The following is a 23,961-nucleotide window of genomic DNA, read 5'->3' on the forward strand; positions in this document are numbered from 1 at the left end:
CATCAGTATAACCTCATCACAGTGATAGAATTTACAACACGTGAGAAGATCCCATATACTCTCATCATAGTGATAGAGTTTACAACACGTAAGGAAATCACATCAGATAACACAATCATACAATACTGGGAATCATGACCTAGCCAAGTTGCTACACACATTTTTGGGGGGACACAATTCAATCCATGACATCAGCTTAAGGGGTCTCAGTGTTCTAAGGGAGGAAGATCAAACTGAAGACAAGAGGGGGCTACACCTAAAGGAAAACTGATGGCCTTAGAGAGGTGGAAAGTTGAATGAAAAATATAATGATACTTAAATTATACTTCAATAAATCTGACTTAAAAAAAAGTAATGAGATCTCTCAATGAGATTAAGTTGGAAAACAACAAAAAATGTACAACTTTCTAATGTAAAGTATCAATAAAACCAAAAAAGTATGTTTAATATGCTGGAAAGAAAATTAGTTGTATCATTGTGGCCAGAGAGGTTCAAGTCTAATTAGTCAGGCCTGAGACACTTTCCATCATTCATAGCAGCTAATGCTGGCTCATAGGAACCAGTGGCCCAAGAGTGGGGGAGGAGTGATTCTCCAAGGTACCAGAAGAATGGGGCAAAGATACAAGCAAGAAACACCACCATATACACGTAGACCTTGATGTAGCAACTTGAGAAACTATCCCACAGCCCTATTACATAATAACAGATACCTAACATCGTGTACTATATTAAAAACAGGAGCCCCGGTGGCACAGTGGTTAAGTGCTTGTCTGCTATCTGAAAGGTCAGTGGTTCAAACCTACTAGCCAGTCCACAGGAGAAAGACATGACAGTCTGCTTCCGTAAAGATTACAGCCTTGGAAACTCCATGGGCAGCCCTGCTCTATAGGGTAACTATGAGTTGGAAAAGAGTTCATGTAGTATTTAACAATTCAGATGACCTGAATGCCCGCCCATCAATATGGAAATGGTTATATAAATTTTGGTACAACCAAAATATAGAATATTACCTAGCTGTTAAAAAACTCAGTTAAAACCATATCCATTAGTCTGGAAGTATGTCCAGTAAAGTGTGACAAACAAGTTGCATGCTTATATCTTTTGCATGGTATTTTGTTTTTTAAAGTATCTCTGAAACTTTTTTTCACCTTATACAATGAGTACATAAAACCTAAACAACTTGCCATTTTTTCACGGTGAATTTTGAAATCAATATGAGCATTATCTTGAGTTTTATGGGAGCCACTAGAAGATTTTTCTAATGGGAGCAACGTGATAAGGCTTGCTTTTTAAATGATCATAGAGGCAGTTACATGAGAGATGCGTAAGATTGACAGAAAGAAGATCAGTTAGGAATCTATTGCAGATATCCAGGTAATGGCAGTGGAGAAGGAGACAGCATTTCCCAAAGAAGTCTAGTTCTATCATACAAAATTAGTATTATACACACACACCAGAACAAAACAAAACACACAAATCAATTCCATGGTCTATGGTTTGAGAACAGACCACTTTCTTCATAGAACATATCACAGGGCCAAAGATGACTGGATGTGTGGGAAATATCACAAACCCATAAATGACAGCTAAAACCTTGATTTGGTCACCCAAAGAGACTGGTCTGGCCAGAATAAGATGAGCAGAACGTTGAAGACAGAGGCCTTGTCAACACCAAAATTTGGGAAGTGAACAGCGTTGCCAGATACATAAAAGATAACTGGGGAGAAAAGGTGGACAGAAGCCGGGATCAAGAGTCTGTGGTGATTCCACAGAAATGGCACATATGACAAAGAACAGAAATGTCCATTGAACTTGACTATAGAAAGAATAGTGGTCCCTTAGAAAGAGTATTTCCTGGGCAGTTGAAGGGCTTAGAAGCCAAGTGTGAGCAGGTCAAGTAATGGGTATCAGTGTAGGGAAGAGAGGCAGGAAACATGGATTAATCTTTCAAAAATCATGTTAGTGGAGAAAGGAGAGAAACAGGCTTGGTGCCAAATGAGGACGTGAGATCGAGAAAAATTGAGTTTGTTTATTTTCTTATTAGGTTTAAGATATGATAAACGTAAGCACAGAAGCAGATCTAGGTTTTATGAATTCTCAATTTAATACAATTTGGGAGGCCTTCCTAGAAAAATGAAGATAAAATGACAAGCATAAAATTAGTTACACAGTTGAATATTAATTTAGAATGAGAAATAGCACCAAATTACACATTTTAAAAACCTGGCAAATTCCATGGTCAAATATCCACCAAAAAAAAAAAAAAAAAGTATTTTCATTAATTAATTGTCTCTATAATTACTCTTTTCCCTAAAATTTTCAGCTATATATTCTTTGAATATTTCTTCATATGGCAATGATTTTTATAATATCTTCTGTAGATATTGGGTTTCCTCGTGTATATTCCTATGCATCATTTCAGGTGCTCTTGGCCTCACCTGTCCCTGGGAATCTCTCTGACTTCATGACTATGCTATAACCTGACAGTTTCTCTGTTTTCTCGAACCCCAAGGCTTCCTTGTTGACACCTCTCTGGGATGTTAATGCCCAGGCCCATGCATGCCAACTCAGAAGAAAACCCATAAGGTGAACCTTTGATCAATGAGAGAGTGAGCTAGTGAATAAATTGTTTCCCCTTTTCTCCCCACTAAGAGAGTGTCTGGAGATGCAGCTAATAGCTTCTTAGGGGTAAGGTCCCATTTGATAGAGCAATCAGTTATCTTTAGAGATGGCCGGCTCCATAGCAGGCATGCTTTCATTGTCTTTTCCCTCTTCTCACTTCCCTAGTTCCTCACTATTGCTCTCTGGGTTTGCACATCTTAACAACATAGTAACACATAAGCCTTCTGACTCAGGTTCTAACTTCTAGGGGAATCAGGCTAAGAGAGCATTGATAAATTTATTTTTTAACATTGACACTTAGAAAAATTTATTTTTGCTTTATAATTAGCTAATAACATCACGTGAAGCTTAAACTGTCAATTTGGAAAAGCCTTATCAAGATTCTTGATAGCTGTAAGATTTCAGGGTATTTCAAGTTTTCTTTTGCAGAAACCTAAATATTATTTGAATTACAGACATTGATTAACCAGTTTCTTGACAATGCCCTTGTTACCGTGCCCTATTATGCCTCTAATTTTATCTCTATCAATGTCAGTATTTGTGGCAACTGCCTTTTAGACAGATTCCAGAAATATCTGCAGCTACTCCAATACCTCCAGACATAAGAATTATGACCAACATAAAACAATATGTGTACTACTGTTTCATGAGAAACTATTCGTTCTGTAAACCTTCACCTGAAGTACAATAAAAAAATAAAAAAATAAACAAACAAAAAGAATAGTTATTATTGTTTAAAAAAAAAAAAAAGAATTATGACCAAAAAGAAGTTGAGTTGAATAGAGACAGTGTTCTTAATCAATTTCTGTTACAATATCTTACTTTTGCAAATTTTACAAAAATATGTGACCATGTGCCAAAATTAGCCTTGGAAGGGGAACATGCAAATGTGGATGCATTATTGAACAGGGCACATATTGAGCATGCAAATATAAGTATAATGTGCATATATATGTGAATTGCCAAGGCTTATGGAAGAACGATTAACTTCTACCTGAAAGGGGGTCTAGGAGATATGCCCTTCTGTGAGACAGTCATATTTTAAGGCAAACACGTAAAAAGGATATTTTGTGAACAGGTTGAATGTATAGAATGTATTCAGTAAGGAAGAGGGGTTTCTAGGCACACTGGAATAAAGGCTGGCAATGAAGATACCATTATACAAGGCAGGGAGGAGGATGCACAATGCAGTATTAGAAGGAAGGTAAGGGAAAGAAGAGAAATGATTTAAATATCGGGTGGTAACCAAGAATGACAGGAACAAGAGGCATGTGTGCAGTATGAATTCAAACATTCATGAAATATGCCATTTCCTTTTTCTTCTTACTGTATGTACTTCAGAATCTGAGAGCCCCTAGAGAGGAAAAGAAAGAGCCTACAATAGTCGCACCTGGTTTTCATAGTGTGCATGTGAAGCAAAACAAAAGTAAGTGGATGTACCCAGTTAATTGGCCTAGTAATGTGTTTAGTGCTTCTGTTCTACCTCCTAGTTCGTTGTGTTGTGCCTGGGGTCTTAAAAGCCTGCAAGCGGTGATCCAAGGCACAACAATTGGTCTCTATTTTCCTAGAGCAAAAGAGGAAGAAAGAGGGTCAGGAACAGGAGAGGATATGGAATGTGTGGCTAATCGCGTCCATGAACAACTGCCTCCTTTGCCAGGAAATCAGAACTGGATGGGGCCCAGCTACCATTACTGAACATTTTGATCAAAGATTCTATAGAAGAATCTTGATCAAAAGGGGGAAAATGCAGAACAGAATTTCAAATGTTCATGGACTCCAGACTTTATGGAGCCAAGGGGGCTGGATGATTCCCTGAAACTATGGCCCTGAGATAATCTTTAAATCTTAAACTGAAAATATCCACTGAAGTCTTCTTAAAACGAAATGTTAATTTAGCTTAACTAGTAAAAGATGTCTGCCTTGAGCATTATGCTCTTCTAAGAACTATCTATATGGGATTAAAGTGACAAAAGCAACTTGAAAGATTAGATAGGAACCTTAGGGGAAGTAACTTTACATTAATAGGGGATGAACAACTCAGAAAAGGAGGGTGAGACCTCATCTGGAGCAAGGGAGAATGAAGAAAACCAAAGACACAAGTGAAAGATTAGTCCAAAGGACTAATGGACCACAACTACCACAGCCTCCACCAGACTGAGTTCAACACAACTAGATGGTGCCCAGCTACCATCACTGACTGCTCTGACAGGGATCACAATAGAGGGTCCCGGACAGAGCTGGAGAAAAATGTAGAACAAAATTCTAACTCACAAAATAGATCAGACTTACTGGCCTGACAGAGACTGGAGAAACCCAGAGAATATGGCCCCTGGACACCCTTTAAGCTCAGTACTGAGGTCACTCCTGAGATTCACCCTTCAGCCAAAGATTAGACAGGACCATAAAACAAAATGAGACTAAAGGGGCACACCAGCCCAGGGACAAGGACTAGAAGGCAGTAGGAGACAGGAGAGCTGGTAATAGGGAACCCAAGGTCGAGAAGGGGAGAGTGTTGACATGCCATGGGGTTGGTAACCAATGTCACAAAACAATATGTGTACTAATTGTTTAATGAGACGCTAGTTTGTTCTGTAAACCTTCATCTGAAGTACAAAAAATGAAAGAAAAGAAGGGTGAGAATGGTTGCACAACTCAAAGAATGTAATCACTGAAATGTACATGTAGAAACTGTTCAATTGGTGTATGTTTTGTTGTGTATATTCTCAACAACAAAATAAAATTTAAAAAAAAAGTAAGTGGGATGTAGAAAGGAGTGGATGATAAGATATACTGCATTTTAAAAAAAAAAATCAGCAATTTATGTCCCTGGCTGAGAGCTTTAAATAGGTTGTTGGCAAAAATTGTTTTGCTTCAGCAAAGTTTAACCCAAGTAGAAAGAGGGATAGTTGAGTTTGAATCCTAATTGGAGTAGTCTTTGCTCACATAATCTTCTAACTTCTGAAAAGCCCAGTGACTGAAGGAAGGGAAGAAGGATGGTTGTTTCAGGTCCAAAGGTAAGCCTCAGAGGAAGATGTAATCATGGCAACAAGGAGACCTGATTTTGGAGAAGAATTATGATGGACCCTATTCTGTACATTTCTATAATGATCTCAAATATCATAAGGTATAAGACACAATTATGCTTTCAAAGTACATATCTACAAGCACTCATAATATGAACTTAAAAATACAAATATGTTTACCTTTGTGAGGCTCTCTAACATTAAGTCATTAGAAACCTGTAAGTCATAAGAAAGTTATTTAGGAAATTTCTGAACTTAGAGAAACATAGAAGCATGTGATGTGTGTAAAGAACGAAAACAACTTTTAAGGTGACTTTGACCTGACATTCTGTGATAAAGAAGACATAATTCATCTTTGTAAAGTAACACTGAGACATAAATTTAAACAACCTCTCTAATTTCTAAACTTTAAGAAAAGATACGTCATTCAGCTACTCTCTAACCCTGGAGAAAAGACCCAACATACTAGACTTTGACATAACACTGGCCCTTGTCATGTGGAGCCGAGGTGACAAATTCACATATAAACCCTCAGTTTCTGCTCACTCACTGAGAGAAGTGAGATGGAACTGAGATTCTGTCTGCCACAGCCAACCTCGGACTCTAGCTATGAGGAACCTCTACCAAGCTTGAGGTATGGTGAAGCCTTCCTCCCTAGACCTCTCCCTAAAGGTAAAAGCCTGAAGTCTAAAGATTTGGACTCTAACCATTGAACATTAGTAACCATTACTAACATTGTAATCATAAGTGTTAATTTGGATTCTCCAGTTCTAAATGAATGTTGTGAGATCTTACTTGCGTGCCTTGCCGTGACTACCTTGCAATAAATTAAACAAGTTTATGCATGCCAGACCTGAGTGTCTCTCTATTAATTTTCTAAGACATAAAATCCTACATAGCAAACCCCACTCTTTACTCTTTGTATCTGCTGGAATCTTCACTGTAACTATGGACTTATGGATATGAGCGGGACCTATAGTATCACTTTAAGGATCGATTGCACCCCTGAAAAGTAAAAAATGTCACATGAATTCAAGGTAGTGGTAATAATAAAATAACACACAAATGCAAATTAGTAGGGAATTTATTTTCTCAGACTGGAACTTGAAACTTCATGAATTTTTTTTTTGATCACTAATAAAAATTGTAGGACTTTCTATGTCCTCCCGCCTTTTAGTATTTTTAATACAAGTGATGTTACTTAACTATACTCAAAATCAGAACATTCAGTGGGAAAAAAGAAGGAATCCCTTAGCCTTAGTGACAGAATTACATAAGTCAACATCAGACCAGCATGTGAGATAACATTATTTTGTAGGCTGTGATGCTTTAAATGACTTCAAAAATGATTAAGTACAGCCATCAGACTCTGAAAGGGTTAATTTACTATTTAGAGATAATGCAGTTACTTCCAGAGAGGATTAGTTAGCTCACCAGCTCCAAGTGGATCAGTGTGCAATAGTAAATACCGAGCAGGGGGAAAGGCACACTTGCTAATCTCTGACTCCGAACAGCACTGAGGAGCGATTGTCTGAGCAGAGCAGCGCACGTGGCTGATGTCCAGGCTGGCACTTCCGTCTCACACAATGCTGCCTTAGAAGAGGCAGCGGCTTGGCTGCATGATACCAGGTCAGAGCAATAATTATGACATTCTCTGCACAGTGCTATTATCCAGTGATACCCTAAACAGTTTATGTACAATAAATTAAATGAGGAGAGTGATCATGGACCCATGAGATACAGATGGTCATTAAAATGTTCTTTCACCCAGTGTGGACACAGTGTTGGCTCACATGCCTAGAGACCCATATAGAACGAAGCAAGGAGCCTAAAATGCTAATTAGGCTATTTGGCATCTCTTCCCCATTCCCTTTGGGATTTGTTTGTTTTCATTTCTGTTTTTTAACTGGATAAGTGGAGAGGAAAGGGAAATGGGAGAGAAATAGAATATGTGCACAGTCATATAGAGTACCTGCAGATGTTAAGTGGTATATATCTAGCAGCTGTTATCAATAATAGCTATAAGTAAGGTTTGAAGTACTCATCCTTAATAAATTTGGGAGTTGTTCTTAACATTTTGTAAGATGTCTAGAATTTCTTAAACTTTAATGTTTTGGAAAATTTATTGCAAAGCTGATATTCTCCCTCTTCTTACCTTCTTACCTTCAAGTAGCAAAACTAAAACCTAGAGGTAGAAAAACAGTTACCTAGAGTTAAGCACTATTTGCCAGCCACTTGATATACACCAATTAATAACCCAGATAAAAATCCCTTCTCTGTGGAGTTTATATTCTCATGGGGGAAGAGAAGATAAAAATAAAACTATTAACCATTTATTAGACACTTCTTTTGTTCTAGATTCTGCCCTGAGCACTGTACATTCTCTCATTGCATCTCCAAAGCAACTCTATGTATCCGGTATTATTATCCCCATTTTACATATAAAAAAAACAAAAACCAAACCCATTGCCATCGAGTCGATTCCAACTCATAGCCACCCTACGGGACAAAGTAGAACTGCCCCATAGGGTTTCCAAGGAGCAGCTAGTGGATTTGAACTGCCAACCTTTTTGGTTGACAGTCAAACTTTTAACCACTGCACCACCAGGGCTCTATTTTACATATAGGAAGACTTAATAACTTGCCCAAATGATGCAGCTGGAACTCAAAACTGAGGTCTTATAAGTATTCTACAGGTACTCATAAAGCTCTTATTGTGTATCCAAATCCACATTAAATGTCATAAGAAAAAAAATAAAACACACACACAAACTATGAACTATAATGTTTTTGTCTGAAACAAAACGTTATCCAACATTGAACAATTATACATGCAATTTATAGGCCGGTCAGTGTAGTCAAAGTTCAGAGAAGGTAGAGAAATTATGGAAGACATAATCACAGAAAGTTTTTTGGAAGACAAGACTTGAAGTGGAGATTGAAGGAGAGAAACAATTTTCACAAATGAATGGCCCTTCTAAGTTGCCCAGGTTCCTGAAGAATTGTGAAGCATTTTGTTTTGGTACTTAGGCGGCCCAACGGGTTTGCAGCTGACTACCAACTTAAATGTTGGTGGTTCAAACCCACCCAGAGATGCTGCAAAAGAAAGGCCCGCCAATCTGCTTCCATAAAGTTTACAGCCAAGAAAACCCTATGGAGCAATTCTATTCTGTAACACATGGAGTTGCCATGAGTTGGAATCAATGCTACTACAACTGTTTTTTGTTTCTTTGTTTTGATACATCTGGTATCGTTATTGGCTTATTTTCCAGGGCCCTCTTCTTATTGAATTCAATTCTTTTAATTTCTAAGCATTATTGTTTTTGTCCTAGAAGCTCTATGCTTCATAGACAAATTTTTTTCAGATTGCTATATCTGACCCTGTCAACCACACCTTTCTTAAAATTTTTACCCCTTGACTCCCAGAGCACCATAATGTTTGTAGATCATGTCTTCTCATGCCCCTCTTCTGGCTCCTTAGACACTTACCACTCTTAAATATCAGTGTTCCCCAAGGTTCCTTCCATCTTGATTGCTCGTTTTGTTCTACAAACTATCCATGAATGATCTCATCCAATCCCACAAGCATAACATCTTAATGATCTCTCTTCTGAGCTCCATACCCAAAAGGACATCAACTAAAGATCCTTCAGGCATTAAAAAGATAAGTCTAAAATGGGAAGTGTTCATTTTGGTCCCTTCCACCACCAACCCCTCCATAACAACAAAACAACAAGTGTTCTAAACAAAACAAAAACAAACACTAATGTTCCTTCTTTATTTATGCTCTGTCTCAGAAAATGGCATCAACACCCAACTGGTCACCCAATTCAGAAACCTAGAAGTCATCAAAAATATGTTTTTCTCTTTCCCCTCACATCAAGTGGGATAGGATGAAACCTTATCTATTCCATCTAATATTGGTGGACTATGTCTTCTCCTTTCTATTCTTACTGTCACTTATTCTTTCCTGAATAAGAGTTTCTCCTAACCAGCCTCTCCTAACTAGTCCTTTGCCTCTTTCAAATATGTAATGCAAGATGCTGCCAGAGTGATCATTCTAAAACATGAACCTTGTCATGTCACTCCTTAAAAGCTACCAATGGCTCTCCATCACCTTCAAAAATAAGTTCAAATACTTTGTGTATGTTATACAAGCTTTTTATCACCTAGACTCTGCTAACCATTTCAATTTCAACTCCCATCAAATTGTGTGTGGGTGTTGTGTGCTGTCGAGTTAACTCCAACTCATAGCGACCCTATAGGACAGAGTAGAACTGCCCCATAGAGTTTCCTAGGCTATAATCTTTACAGGAACAGACTGCCAGGTCTTTTTGCCTTCAAAGTTGCCAAAGTGTTCGAATTGCTGACCTTTCACAGATGAGCACTTAACCATTGTACACCAGGGCTCCTTCCCATCAAATTAGCAAGTATTTAAATAAACCATGTTCTTTCATTCTTATTATCATTGCATGTGTGTTTTCCCTCATATATCTTTGATGTGGTGAAAAACAGGTGGAATTGTGCACTACAAATTTGTAAATAAGCATGAGTAAGTTCTGCGTACCTTGTTTGTTGGGTAATCTGTCCCTGCTGCGCAGGCAAAGACTTTTCCAGTGATGAGCAGATTTCAAGTTTGAGATTTCACTTGCATAACAAACTATAAGATGAAAGCATCCACATGTTGTGATTTGCCTTAATCCCTAAAGTGTTTAGAACCACTGAACTTCTTTGATTAACAATAATTGTCAACCAAGATAATATGTATCTGTAGGAATTTTGTTTTCACACAATTGTGGTCCTTGAATATACGTAAATTTACCTGGGAGACCCACTTGTAATACTTTTAATCCTGAGCTTGCTGATGTTGTGAACCAGGCAGCTGATTATAATGTGGTTTACTAATAACAACACTAAAGACCACTGCCAACCAGTTACTAGAAGGAAATAACCCTCATCATTACCCACACAGTTTGGGTTTGAGTTCTTATGTGTAATTCTTGGAAGTGCCTACCCCTGTCTAATTATTTTGTTTTCAAGAATACTAATCTATCTTGCTAGGGTTCTTTATTCACTTCTATCTAAAAATATTTGAAAGAATACAGACCTCTGCTATGTTCTTGGAAAGAGACAGAGAAGTATAAGACAACAATCCAGCCCACAAGGAGCTTATTATTTTTTCTGTACTCCACATCAGAAATTTGTACAAAAGTAAATGGAAATATGATCTTGTTATTTCCACCTTGAAGATCTCATTCTGGTGTGGGTATCTAAGGGTGGGAACATTTTCTTACTGGAAGTCTAAAGGAGAATATTGGTTTCAGATACTTTATGCCTTCAGTAGGTTGTATAACCTAGGAGCCGACAAAAAAATGTTATGCTTCTATTTAGGAGCATAAAGAGCAGTAAAATCCCATGTACACAGCATAACATGAAATGAGTATTTGGTAATCTTAAAAAGTGGATCAATATAGGGTAAAAAGTGGCAGTCTTAAAAAGCTAGAAAGATTTGATTAGCTACAGACATATGGCATTACATAAAATGGCATTTCAATAAATCAAGTCCTGCTAATCACTCTTTCTCTGGAGAGGATCTCAAGGGAACTACATACACAGGTAGCATTTAGGGAATGTCAATAAAAGTCCCACTTTATTAGCTGAGTTAGCGAGTAAAGCAGAGCTCTAGCAAAGTCGGAGCGAAGCAGCAGAGTTTAGACCTGAGATCTAAGTGGGGCTTCCTTCTCACTCATAAAGCTAAGGTTTGGATTTGATTGTGGGAAGAGAGAAACATATCAGAGCTCAACCCGAGGCCAGCCTGATCTTGTTATCATGCTGGTAGCATGGATGAAGAATTAGTAGAAGAGAAAAAATACATAAACATGTAGGTATGGTCTTCTCCTACCAGGAAACATATCTTCTTCAGAGTATTCAACTTTGACCCACCTCCCCCAAGTGTAGCTCTTTCTCATGGATGGGGATGTGGAAGGTGGGACTTAGGTTGTGGCAGTATGTATGTATGGAGAGAAGTGGTTAGAATCAAGACGTTTGAGAAGGTGGGTTTGAGGCAGAGGTAACTTAGGTATGGCAGGTAGGGCGTGTGCCCTAGGTGCCGCTTGAGGAGGGATGCTAATGAGCAGTTTCTACTGGCCATCACAGTTTCTATCACTAGCTATGAGAGATCATTCAGCAATTTAAAACTAATTGCTGTAGGAACTATTTTCCGTAGATAGGCCCCTGGTCTGAGGGGCCAGGTTCAGGGAAGTTAGCTGGGTTTGAGATCATCCTGCTCTTAGTTAAAGCAGGTTGAATAACAGGAGGGAAGCTGCTCTGATGTAAAAAGAATATAAAGTGTTGGGGACCATGACAAACTAGAAAGTCTGTGCCCATAGAAAGGGAACAAGCACAGCCAACAAGTCAAGCTTATTGTTGCCATTTGGGAATATGGGTCCAATGTTGTTAGATGTTTAGATTTAAATGAGAAAAAAAATCCCGCAATATTAAAATGAAATTTTGCAATATTTAAATCTTGGCTTCTAGCATGATACAAGCCAATCAAAACAGACCGGTGGTGGGATTCAATTCCAGGGAAACATTTGGAGTTCCAGGAGTGAGTCATGAGGGAAGGGACAAGAAGGATGGCAGAAGAGAAAGTGAAAAGGGCACTACATAGAGTGATATAGATATAAAGCCATTTGCAACGGTGTGGCTGAAGGGATTTTATGAACAAGGATGTCAATATAACAAGGGATACAGGATAAGGAGTGGTTTAGGGGAGGGAAAATGATATCTTCAGTTTTAAATACATACCTAAGAGACATTAAGATGGTGCCCAATAGGCAATTGGATATTTACATCTAAAGCTAAGAAGAGAAAATTTGGCTGGAAATAAATTTTTACAATATACCTGCAGAAAAGTCACAATGGAAGCCATGAAGATGGATTAACTCATGAAAAAAGTGTATATGGAGAAAAGAAAAGATGATTAAGAACAAAGACTGAGAAAAAAGGCTATTGTGGTTTTTTTGTTATTGTTGTATTTTACTGTGGTAAATATATACGTAATAAAACATTTTCCATTTCAGCATTCTTCACATGTTCAATTCAGTGAAATCAATTATGTTCATCAAGTTATTCAACCATCGCCCTTATCCATTTCCAAAATTTTCCATCATCCTTAACAGAAGTTCAGTGTCCCCTAAGCAATGAGTCCCCTTTTTCCTCTCCCTCCAGCATATCCTTGGTAACCATTAATATCAACTTTGGCCTCTATAAACTTTGCCTATTCTAGATATTTCATATAGGTGGCTATTGCATTGTGTTGAGATGGAATCATCTCGCTGAGGCTCAAGGCCATGAATAGGAGTGGACTCTTGCCTGGTGGGCAGTCATCTCCAGTGTCAAAAAGGTGGGGAGAGCCCAAGACAAGTCTTCCTCTCTTGGACTCAGAATGGGAGAAAGTAAATGTCTACAGTGGTTCTCTGAGCTGGGAATAGTAAGGGTGAGAGATGGCATCTGCTCTAATAGAGAGCAGAAGCTGAGATGAAATGATCCAAACAAAGAAAGATGAGTAAGACTGGTTACCGATTCACGGTGCTCTCTTTTCCCCTTTTATTGCTCCCTAGACTTTAGTAATAAGAATTGATGCCTTTGAATTATGCTGTTGGTAAGGAATATTGAATATACTATGGACTTACAGAAGAACGAATAAATCTGTCTTGGAAGAAGTACAGCCAGAGTGCTCCTTAGAAGAGAGGATGGCAAGACTTTGCCTCACTTACTTTGGACATGTTATCCAGGGACCAGTCCCTGGAGAAGGACATCATGCTTGGTAAAGTAGAAGATCAGCAAAAAAGAGGAAGACTCTCAAGGAGATGGATTGACAGTGGCTGCAACAATGGGCTCAAACATAGTGACAATTATGAGGATGAGGATGGCACAGGACCAGGCAGTGTTTCATTCTGTTGTACACAGGGTTGCTATGAGTTGGAACTAACTGGACGGCACCCAACAAGTAAAATCTCAATTGAACATTTATCCTTGTGTCAACTCTGCTACATGGTAAAACCATGTAGGGCCAATGCTAAAGTATGTCTCTCCTCCTTTCCCATCCTAAGCCAGCTTAGCAGGCGGCAATGAAAGACCCTCGAGGGTAAGAGCAATCACTCATGGTATAGGTACTTCTTCCCACCAATGGAACTCTCTTCTGGTTTCAAAAAGAGACTCTGGGTTTTATTTGATCAAGGAAGGTGACATGTCATGAGAGGGGGCAGCCTGAGAAGTTGATGTGGAGGTAGGCTCAGGAGTTCTGTTGCCTGGAGTCAGCCCTAGTCCCACTCAGATTATGTCCTTTGTGCTAGAAGCAAACAGGAGAACAGAAGGCACTGAGGGGTGAGCAATTCAGCCTGGATGACTTAGGTTTGTATCCCTCTCAGCAGTAGCAGAATTGGGGTCAAGTCACCTAATATTCTAAGCCTCAAACTCCTCATCTCATGAAAATATAAATTTGAATGATATCTGTCTTTCTGGGTTTTGTAAGATTAGACACAATTTGTGTAATACATTTAAATTGTAATAGCACTCAAATGTGTAGTTAAGGTGATTACAAGTAATCCAACTTAAGCCTATATAAGCAAAGAAAAAAATGTGTTTGCACATAAAAGTAAATAGTCAGAGGTGTTTTAGTTGTCATCAGGACTTGGTTTCTCTCTGCTACGCCTTTTGCTGTGTTAGCTTCATTTTCAGGCTGTGGAAACCCTGGGAAGCTGTAGAGACACATCCTCCTTACTGCCAGCTGTCCCAGCACAGAGAAAGATGTCTACATAAAAGGTACCACACATATCCTGGAATCCAGACTGATTGGACCACTCAGGTCATTTATACTGCCATTACTATTTTAAAATAAATGGCTGGCCTGCTGTACCTAGGAGGAAGAGCTCACCCCTCAAAAAAAAATCACTGGCTGTTATATGGAATTGTTCTTATTATCAAGACTTGGGCCACAGGACTTCACCTGGACCAATAATTTTGCCTAGGTCAGGCTCTCAATCCTGCTGCACATTAGAATCTGCAACACTTTAGAAAGAAGAAGAAGAAGAAGAAACACAATGCCTCAGTGCCTGGGCCCTACACCCAGAAAGTCTGATTTAATTATTTAGGATAGGACCCAGGTACCAGTGTTTTTTAAGCTCTGAGGTGGTTCCAGTGAGTAGTCAACACTGAGAATCCTGGCCTAGGAGGACTCAGTCCACTGGTCAGAAGTAGAATTTCACCCAAACCACATGTACTAAAAGTGGATGAGGGGTTGTTCTCCAATATAAATTTGAGATGCAGTTACTAAAAGAAGCAGGGGTTGATATGAGCTAGCAAAAACAGAAGTCCACTCCTATGTAGTACACACACCTCATCCTTACACTCACTGCCAATCTATTTTGTTGCAAACATTGTCAAGTTCTCAACACCCTAAAAGAGAAGATCAAGAACTTTATCCCAATTTTCTATCCATGTGGAAAAAACCAGTTACCGTCAAGTCAAATCTGACTTATGGTGACCACATGCGTGTCACGGTACAACTGTGCTCCATAGGATTTTTAATGGCTGTTTTTTTGGAAGTAGGTCACCAGGGCTTTCTTTCAAGGCACCTCTGGGTAAACTCAAAGCTCCAACCTTTTGGTTAGCATCTGAGCACATTAATTGTTTGCACTACCCAGGGACTGCTCCATGTGGGCCCTTCTAAATATTGTACAGAGTGTTACCTAAGTGAAGGAATATATAAATGGGCCTCTTATATCAAATCACCGTCCATTTACATTTAGGAAAAATAAATAAATGAATCAGAACTGCTGGATGGAGCCAGAGCTATACTGAGGATGGGTCAAGGAATAAGTGGAAATAGAGAAGAGAAAAGCCAGCAAAGTGTTACCAGCTACCGGATATATTTTTACAGGGGTCAGGGCAAGTCCATTTTAGACTACTCTAGCAATATTTAGCTGAGATTGCTCCTGGAGGAAAAAAAAGGTAATAGCAGGAAGATAAAGTGATTAAGGGGGCTGGGTTACAGATACCTAGCTAATGGTAGGATGCTGTATTCCCAAGGTTGAGACCATGCAGGGAAAAATTCCCAGACAAGCCTTTAATCTTTGTAATGCAGTATGCTTCAGGAATTTCCACGTACTGTTCCACATGTCTCTAAGCCCCCCTCAGGAGTGCAGTGAAGCTCAGCTTCCACACATATGTTTTGGTGCCAGTAATGCCACACATTCTGCATAATTATAAGGAAATTCATCTTTTGTCTGTGGTTCAGAACGTTGTGGTTTGAACATCAGGCAACCCTATGGCAGCTTAAAATCTTCATGGTTTAGGAATAAAAATTCTAGGTGATCCCCTGGAATGCAAAGCAAAACATTTTCATCTTCCTCCTTAGGGGATTAGGTTCTTACATGGCAAGTCATGCATCTTACTTGCCCATCTTGTCTCAATACTTGAGTTATCAGGTTGGAAACAAAGTAATTATTTCTCCCCAAGTGGTCATCCAGGCTAGAATGTGAACTAAACACTCTAGAGACCACAGTCTTATACTGCTTAGCTTGCCAACCACATTAGTGACATGTTTTAAGTCAATGACATTCTCTAGGAATGTTTGCTCATTTACAAAAATAAATTTGTAATAAAGTGTTACAAAGTATCAGTTAAAGAATACTGTGGAAGATGCTAACTATAACAGCTCTTACCTTCGCATTAGTAATGAGAGCTTTCCAATTTTTTTAAATATTCAAAAATATATAAAAATTGTTTTAAGAAATATTTGAATGAAGTGACAGAATGGCCTAAAGTTTGTTGTATATTAATTTGAAATGAACACATCTACACTGAGAGTTACACTTTGGGGTAATGACTTTGGCAGTCTGTGAAGCCTATAAACTCCTTCCCAGAATCCTTTTATTTAAATAAATAAATAAATAAGTACATAAAATACATAGGACTATAAAAGAACACATTAGTACAAGTTAACACACCTTGAAGGCTCCATGGATCTAGGTTAAGGATACAATCTTCCCTAATTTCTCTTTAAAGATTTTATTCAAGAGTGCTTTGAAGGCATTTCAGCAAAGTATGTTAGAAAGTGTCTTGGTAGGGAAAACAAATTCAAACACCCATCGGTTCATAGCCAGTAGGGCTAGGCAGGTAACGGGAATACCAGCAGGAAGGGTGTTGTCAGTGCATATGTGGGTGGTGGGGACTAGGGCAAGATGTAAAATGCATGCCCTGTCTGAAGAAGGCAGCCTCTGTTAAGGTCCAGCAGATTTTTTCTTCATGGGAAAGAAGCCAGGCATCTGATTTTTTATATGAAATATCCATATCGGCTGAAGAAAAAATTAGCACCATTTGGGGCAAAGGAAATATGTCTTTTACCAGATTTGTCTGGAAGGTTGCAAGTTTGTAACTTCAGAAAGTAGGAGAAATTGGAAGAAATTAATTACAGTACTCTTATTTTTAATGTATTGTTTAATATTAGCATCTTGTTTATTTTGAAAACAATAATATTTTAATTTAATTTCCCACCTCGAGCAGCAGCATAGTTCAATAGGACAAGTTAATCTTGGGAGGTAAATTTTTTTTCATTCTTCCAACAAATATTCATTGAAAATCTACTTCTATGTGCCAGGCAATACAGAAGTTGCTAGGAGTATAAATATTAAGACATCATCTTTGTTTCCAGAGCCTACAGACCACTGTGGGAAGAGTTGTGCCAAAAGATTATGATACATGGTGTTAAGGCCTATCATAGAGATAGGTAAAAAGTACAAAGGAAGTCGGAGAGGAGGAAATGTAAGTCTTCCCAAGAGTTCAGCAGGATTCTCAGAGGAGATATCTTTTTGAGTAGAGCTTTGTATGAAGGGGCCAAGATTATTAATGATCTAATAGGCTGTGCCGAAGAATTGGGATTTATCCTAGAGGAAATAGAGGGTCATTGAAGAATTCTGAACAGGAAAGCAATTATTTAGATTTCTGACTGCTCTGGCTGCAGTATGGAATATGGCCCACAGGGGGAGACAGAGCAGAGGATGAAGATCCACACGATGATTTCAATAGTTCAGAGAGTGAACTAGGGGCAGCATCAGGGACATGAAGCAAGACTACTTGGTTGGAAAGATATTTAGGAAGTAGAAACAACAGAACCCAGTGGCTGATTGTATGCTAGTGGAAGTGGGTAGGGTAAAAGAGAGAGAAAACTTGACAATAACTCTGAGAATGTTCTATGAGAATTAGTCCAGTATAAAGGTGAGAGCATAGTCTCTGGAGTCAGACTCCTTGAATTCAAATACTACCTCTTCCACTGAGTTACTCTGTGACTTTAGGCAAGTTACTTATCCTCAGTGAGCTTCAGTTTTGTATATACATCAAGTGATCTTAGAACAGTATTTATATTTCTGCCTAATAATAATTATTATTATTTATTATTACAATTCTGTTTTTTAGGATGGTGGTGCTGTTCACTTTGTTTGGTTTTGAAGTCTAAATGTTGCATTTGAAGTGCTTATAGAACATTCTAGGTTTGAATAATTGAATATGTGGATCTGGGGTTGAGAAGAAAGTTTCATTAGCATAGTGATGGTGGTGAGAGCCTTGTATGCAGATGAAACTGCCTACGGAACATCTGGAGAAGAAGACCAGGGTTAGACTCTCCAGGACACTGATGTTTAATGGGTACACAGAGTAGGCGGCAAATCTGCAGAGGCTCATAAGGAGAGAAGGCTAGACAGGTAGTGTGAGAAAAACAAAAGAGCAGTATCTAAACACCAAGTGGAGGAAGATTTTTAGGAAGGGTATAGTCAACAGAGAAAATGGGATAGATTATGTCAGGTATGAGAACTGAAAAGCATCTATTATATTTAACAATCAGGAAATCTTTAATAAAGTAATTTTAAATGCTTTCTACGTATTTGGCATGTAGAAAACACTCAAATGTTATTTCCATTGTCCTCTTTAGTTTTAAATTTATTTCTAGAAAGAGAAGAATGAAAAACAACTACTAGATTGAACCACATAAACTTGCCGTATTTGTAGGTCAAAAAAACATTGAATTCAACAATTTCGTATAATTTAACTATGCTGAGTACCTGAAAAGCACTCCAAAAAATCAGTAGAGTGAAAAAAAGATATTTGTTCCTTTGTAAAAATTATCCCTTCTTTATTCTAATTCTCCTAAAGAAATGCCACCAATAATGACTGCCAATATTGTATTCACACAAATAGAAGCTTAATGATACCTAAATGCTTTCCTTACTCTATATCCTACTGTGGTTCCTGTTCTTGTCACTTTGCCTTTGAGTCTAAAAATTGCAGGGATGAAACCTGAATGCAAAAGTAATTTGAAGAGAAGGAGATTTGTACCTTTCCAAAGAAATGTCTTCTCTTACTAATAACACATTGGTATTATGAAAAGTCTGGTTATTTTGGCAGTGTAGAAGTATAAAATATAAAATACTGAAGTGTGTTGGCTTTGGAATCAAGTCCTGACTCTATCACTTATCAGGTATGAGGTCCAGGGAAAATGACTTACTCTTCTAAGCCTTCATTTTCTCTTATGTAAAATGAAGACGTGACTTCTGTCTCTCAGAATTTTGTTAGGATATGGCTAATCTTGATGGCGTAAATGGTGAAGCACTCAACTACTAATTGAAAAGTTGGTGGTTTGAGCCTACCCACTCAGAGGTGCCTCAGAAGACAGGACTGGCAATCTGCTTCTGAAAGCTCACAGCCTTGAAAATCCGATAGAGTAGTTCTATTCTGCACACATGGGGTCGTCATGAGTTGGAATCGACTTGACAACAACTAACAACAGGGTAAGATAATGTATTTAAGGGGCTTCAAAGAGTGCCCCTACAGCAAATGGTAGCTGATGATAATTCACTTTTTAATTCTCCATAATAGATGGGCATGAGAAAGCTTGAGAGGATTGTTTTTGAAAGAATAGTTACTTTTAAGATTGGTCTTTTCATACACCAACAAAAACTTCCTTAGTCATGTCCATTCACTGCTAGGCTTTCCAAGAGGACCAGCAGCTAGATCCATGCCTTCCCAAGACACAAGGGCTATATAAGCATTTTGCTTCTCATCACTCAGGGGCTGGCTATTGTGTTTCTTTATAACCAATGAAATACATTACTCATAAAACCTTTCAAAATGGAAACCCAAATAAAAGCCATACATTTACCTACCAAAGACTTAAACATGAATGACATCACTAATGGTGTATCAGGTAACTTTATCATATCTTAAATTTCCTTGTTAATCTGATATGTTCAAAAGACAAAAAAAAATTATTGTTAAAATACATAATTCATGTTCATTCTACATTAGATTAAAGCAAAATAATTTTAAAACATAGGTTGAAACTATTTGGTGAAAAAGCCCTTTTAAGTTCATCACCTAAGTTTTCAAAGCACTAGTGGTATTTAATTTTAAATTTAAAATTAAATAAAAACAAGACTAAAAAGGCACAGTAGTTAAGAGCCCAGCTGCTAACCAAAAGGTCAGCAGTTCGAATCTACCCGCCACTCCTCGGAAACCCTATGGGGCAGTTGTACTCTGTCCTATAGGGTCGCTATGAGTCTGAGTCGACTCGAACGCAGCAGGTTTGGTTTTTTTGGTTCGGTAACCGTTATTTACTTTGCATTTTTCTGAAAGATTGCTATACATTACTTTTAGAAAAATGGTCATTAACAATGTTACACACACAAAAAAAAGTGTAATACAAGGCTATTCAATGAAGTGGAATCCCATAAAGTACAATAGTATTAGGGATCCTAAAGTAACGCCACTAGTGCAGATGTTCCTAATTATACTAAAAAGACAAATACACAAACCAGTTGGTTTCAGCTACAGAATAATTCAATTAAAAGAGTGCTTATTAAGTTAACAGTATGAATAATGGTTAAAACCAGAGAAGCAGTGAAATTGCAAAGAAATATAAACCTACAGAGTCTGTGCCAAGGAAACCATTCTAAATTCTCAAGGGTGAGAAATCCATTTCTCTCCTTACTGCAAGTAGAAAATTGTTACCTGAATCAGTCAAAACTACAATGACTATGCCTTTAAGGAAAATACATAAACACACACACTAGTTAGCTAGCTTTCACCAAAGGAAACACGTATCTAAATCCAGAATATTGACTGGAATATGCTTTGAGAAAGTTAAAATCAGAGTCCTCACCAGTTTAAATTTTTGTTAAGAAATAGATGCAGTAAGTAATGTAATACACAAGTAAATCAGCGTGCATAGTAAAACACAAGCTCTAAGGACATACAGGATTCTCTTTGCAAATAATGATCTTGGCAAAGAGCCTCCTTTATGTACAGAAAGTTCTGTTCTTGCTTATAGTATCTCTCAAGGCTACAGCATGTAATTGTGTGCTGCTAATTAGGTTTACAAAAGATTGTGCTCAAGCCAGGAGATATTTTTTAGCTCTATTCAGCAAAAGTCGGAAACTCTATCAGCAAGGTCAAGCTATAGAACTCATTCTCACACAGTTACTCGTCTTTTACTCCTATACAGCATGAATTTTAAAGTTGCAGATATGTAATCCCATTCAAAAATTCATTCAATGCTTAATACCTATCAAAAATAACAACAACAACAAAAAGACAGAATTAGGAAAACTTTCATACACAGATATTCAATGTGCTTATTTCTCCAGTTAAATATTCACTTCATTAGCTAAATAGTTGATCCTAGATCACAATACGCTTCCAAGAAAGCAGAGTGACATCTATTCTACATAACATAGGAAAAGTAAACACAGTACATTACCTTGTGTCACCTGCTGAATTGCCAACATTATCCCAGACACGGTGTCTGGAAGCAAGTTTTCTTTCACATTGTATTGTGGTGCCCATTCCAAAATAGGTAGCTGCCTTCTACACCACTTTTTAATATCTTCACAATGGGGGGCATGCATCTTGCTCCAGGGCATGCTTTTCTTTTTCCTCTTTGCCCCTGTCATTTTTTTCAGATTTCCTCTTGTAAGTAAACTTCTTTAAAAAAGAAAAAACCGCTGCAGAACACCTCCTTTCAATGCCAGTCTCCAATTCTTCTGTGGTTTACAATGTCAAAGCTACCCAGAAAATAAATAAATAAAAGAGAGAGGGAGAGAGATTAACAGAAGAACTTAAATATATGCAGCTGGGCCGTGTGTCTTGTTATGGTGTAGCTAATTATTCTAGATTTTAAAAAATTTTTTAAATTAAAACCTTGGACTCGCATCTGAATGAAATGGAGAAATGGTTCCTGTTATTGTAATATTTTCTGATCGTGGAAAAGTAATAGGTTTTGTCTTAAATTGGTCTACAGCTCTTTTGCCAGTAATTCCCCTTATATTCACTGTAGTCTGTTTTTGGCTCCAATCCCAAATGGTTAATGAGGTAGTTCTGGGCGTGTGTTGGAAGTGGGCTGGGTTATGCTAATGAAAGCAGGAAGCATTCAGCTAGTCCAGTCACTCCCTACAGGCTATGAAGAAACATAAAACTGCCAGAGGGATTTGCCATACAAAATACAGTCAAAAAATCCAGTCTGCTCTGAGAAGTACAGATTTTCAATGTATCAGATAACTGCCAGTTCTACAAAATTCAGAAATATGACAGGCACTGCTAAAAGCTCTTACCGTTTTTATTCCCTGCTAAATGAGGTTTTCATTCATACAGAAACATTCAGATAGCCCAGTCTGGGATAAGGGATAGCCAATTCTTATAAAGAAACTGAAATTTCATCCCATGGGCTAAGAAAATAAGCATCATAATAAGCAAATATTTGTGGCTAGAGTTCTTCCTTATTTCTGAAACTGCTCATTCAATTTTCTCTGACTGTTTCTCGAAATCATTTAATCCATACACTCGGGCTGTCGTAACCGAATGGCTCAGAATGGTTCGAACTATTGTTTGACGTGTCCTTCATTTTTGTGTGTGTGTGTTTTTTGGTAGGGGCGGGGAGCTAGCCTCCTTTCGTATAACTTTGAGGAGTTCCTCTTTTTTAGAAAGGGTGTTACATTTTACAATAGAACAGATAGGCTGTCAAAGATTCTTGTTTTATTGTTGTTTTTTCACACCAGAAGAAAAAGCCTGCATTTACGAGCTGTGCCATTGGAATTAAACCAAAATACCAATTTGTTAACTAAAAACATGAGGCCAGGAAAAAGAATACCATATATATAGTTCACTACACCCCCTTTCAATGCCCATTTGTCCAGAGAGTTGCGATCTGATTTTTGGAAGCCTTTGGAATGACAAAGTACTTGGATGCCTTGGCTATTTCTAAAAGTCTCTGCTGTACCTTTTCCCTTTGTTTTTAAATTAGGTGAACAGCCCCCTCAGCCTTCCAAAGACAGTATCACTGGTTTTCGACCTGTGCAAAAATACCTTATTTTTTAAATAAATAAAGCCTAACTATCTATATGTAGATATCTACGTACTCATTAACCCATTGCCGTCGAGTAGATTCCGACTCATAGCAACCCTTTAGGACAGAATAGAACTGCCCCATAGGGTTTCCAAAGTGCGGCTAGTGGGTTCGAACTGCCAACCTTTTGGTTAGCAGCGGAACGCTTAACCACTGCGACCAGTGCCCTATGGGGCAGTTCTACTCTGTCCTATAGGGTCGCTATGAGTTGGAATCGACTCCACAGCAATGGGTTTGGTTTGGGTTTTTTTTTTTTTTTAATGTACTCATTATTCTTATTTACAAAATAGAATTTGCTTTGTATTTTTCCAGTTGCTTACATTACGTCAAATTTCCAAACTACCTGATAATTCAGATCTGGAGACCTTATAGAAAAACAAATAAATAAAAGGCCGGGAGCTAGATGATTCCAACTCACGGTGACCCCATGTGTTGCAGAGTAGAACTGCACCCCGGAGGGTTTTCAAGGCTGTGACCTTTTGAAAGCAGATCACCAGGTCTTTCTTCTGAAGCACATCGTGGGGGGGTTCTAACCACCAACCGTTCAGTTAGTAGTCAAGTGCTTAACTGTTAGCATCGCCCAAGGCCTCACTCTTATAGATAGAAACCCATTCAAAGATTGTTGTACCATTTTAACCCTTTCCTCTTAGTATGAGAGGTAGATGCACCAGATAAATGCAAATCCGCTTTTAATAAAAATGCTGTGTTGCTTTTCTTTCACAAACAGCAATCTAACTTTATTTTATATACAATACGGTAAATGTGTGCGTTATGCAATAAGTACAGGCAGTCGCCGGGTTACAAACGAGATCTGTTCCTGCGTCTGTCTTTAAGTCAGATTTGTAGGTAAGTCAGAACAGGTAC

General features: G+C 38.2%; 1 protein-coding gene across 1 annotated transcript in view; it reads right to left on the bottom strand.

Annotated features, from left to right (window-relative positions):
• SLC26A7 (solute carrier family 26 member 7) overlaps nucleotides 1–21,780 on the bottom strand; it is a 150,838-nt gene extending 129,058 nt beyond the window's left edge. The window contains exon 1 of the mRNA XM_012559924.2: nucleotides 21,457–21,780. Coding sequence (XP_012415378.1) covers nucleotides 21,457–21,649 — 193 coding nt within the window. The 5' untranslated portion in view covers nucleotides 21,650–21,780. The remainder of the gene's footprint in view (nucleotides 1–21,456) is intronic.
• Nucleotides 21,781–23,961: the final 2,181 nt, after the last annotated feature.

The sequence above is a fragment of the Trichechus manatus genome, unplaced genomic scaffold (assembly GCF_000243295.1).
Source record: "Trichechus manatus latirostris isolate Lorelei unplaced genomic scaffold, TriManLat1.0 scaffold00009, whole genome shotgun sequence".
In the NCBI taxonomy this organism is placed as follows: domain Eukaryota; kingdom Metazoa; phylum Chordata; class Mammalia; order Sirenia; family Trichechidae; genus Trichechus; species Trichechus manatus.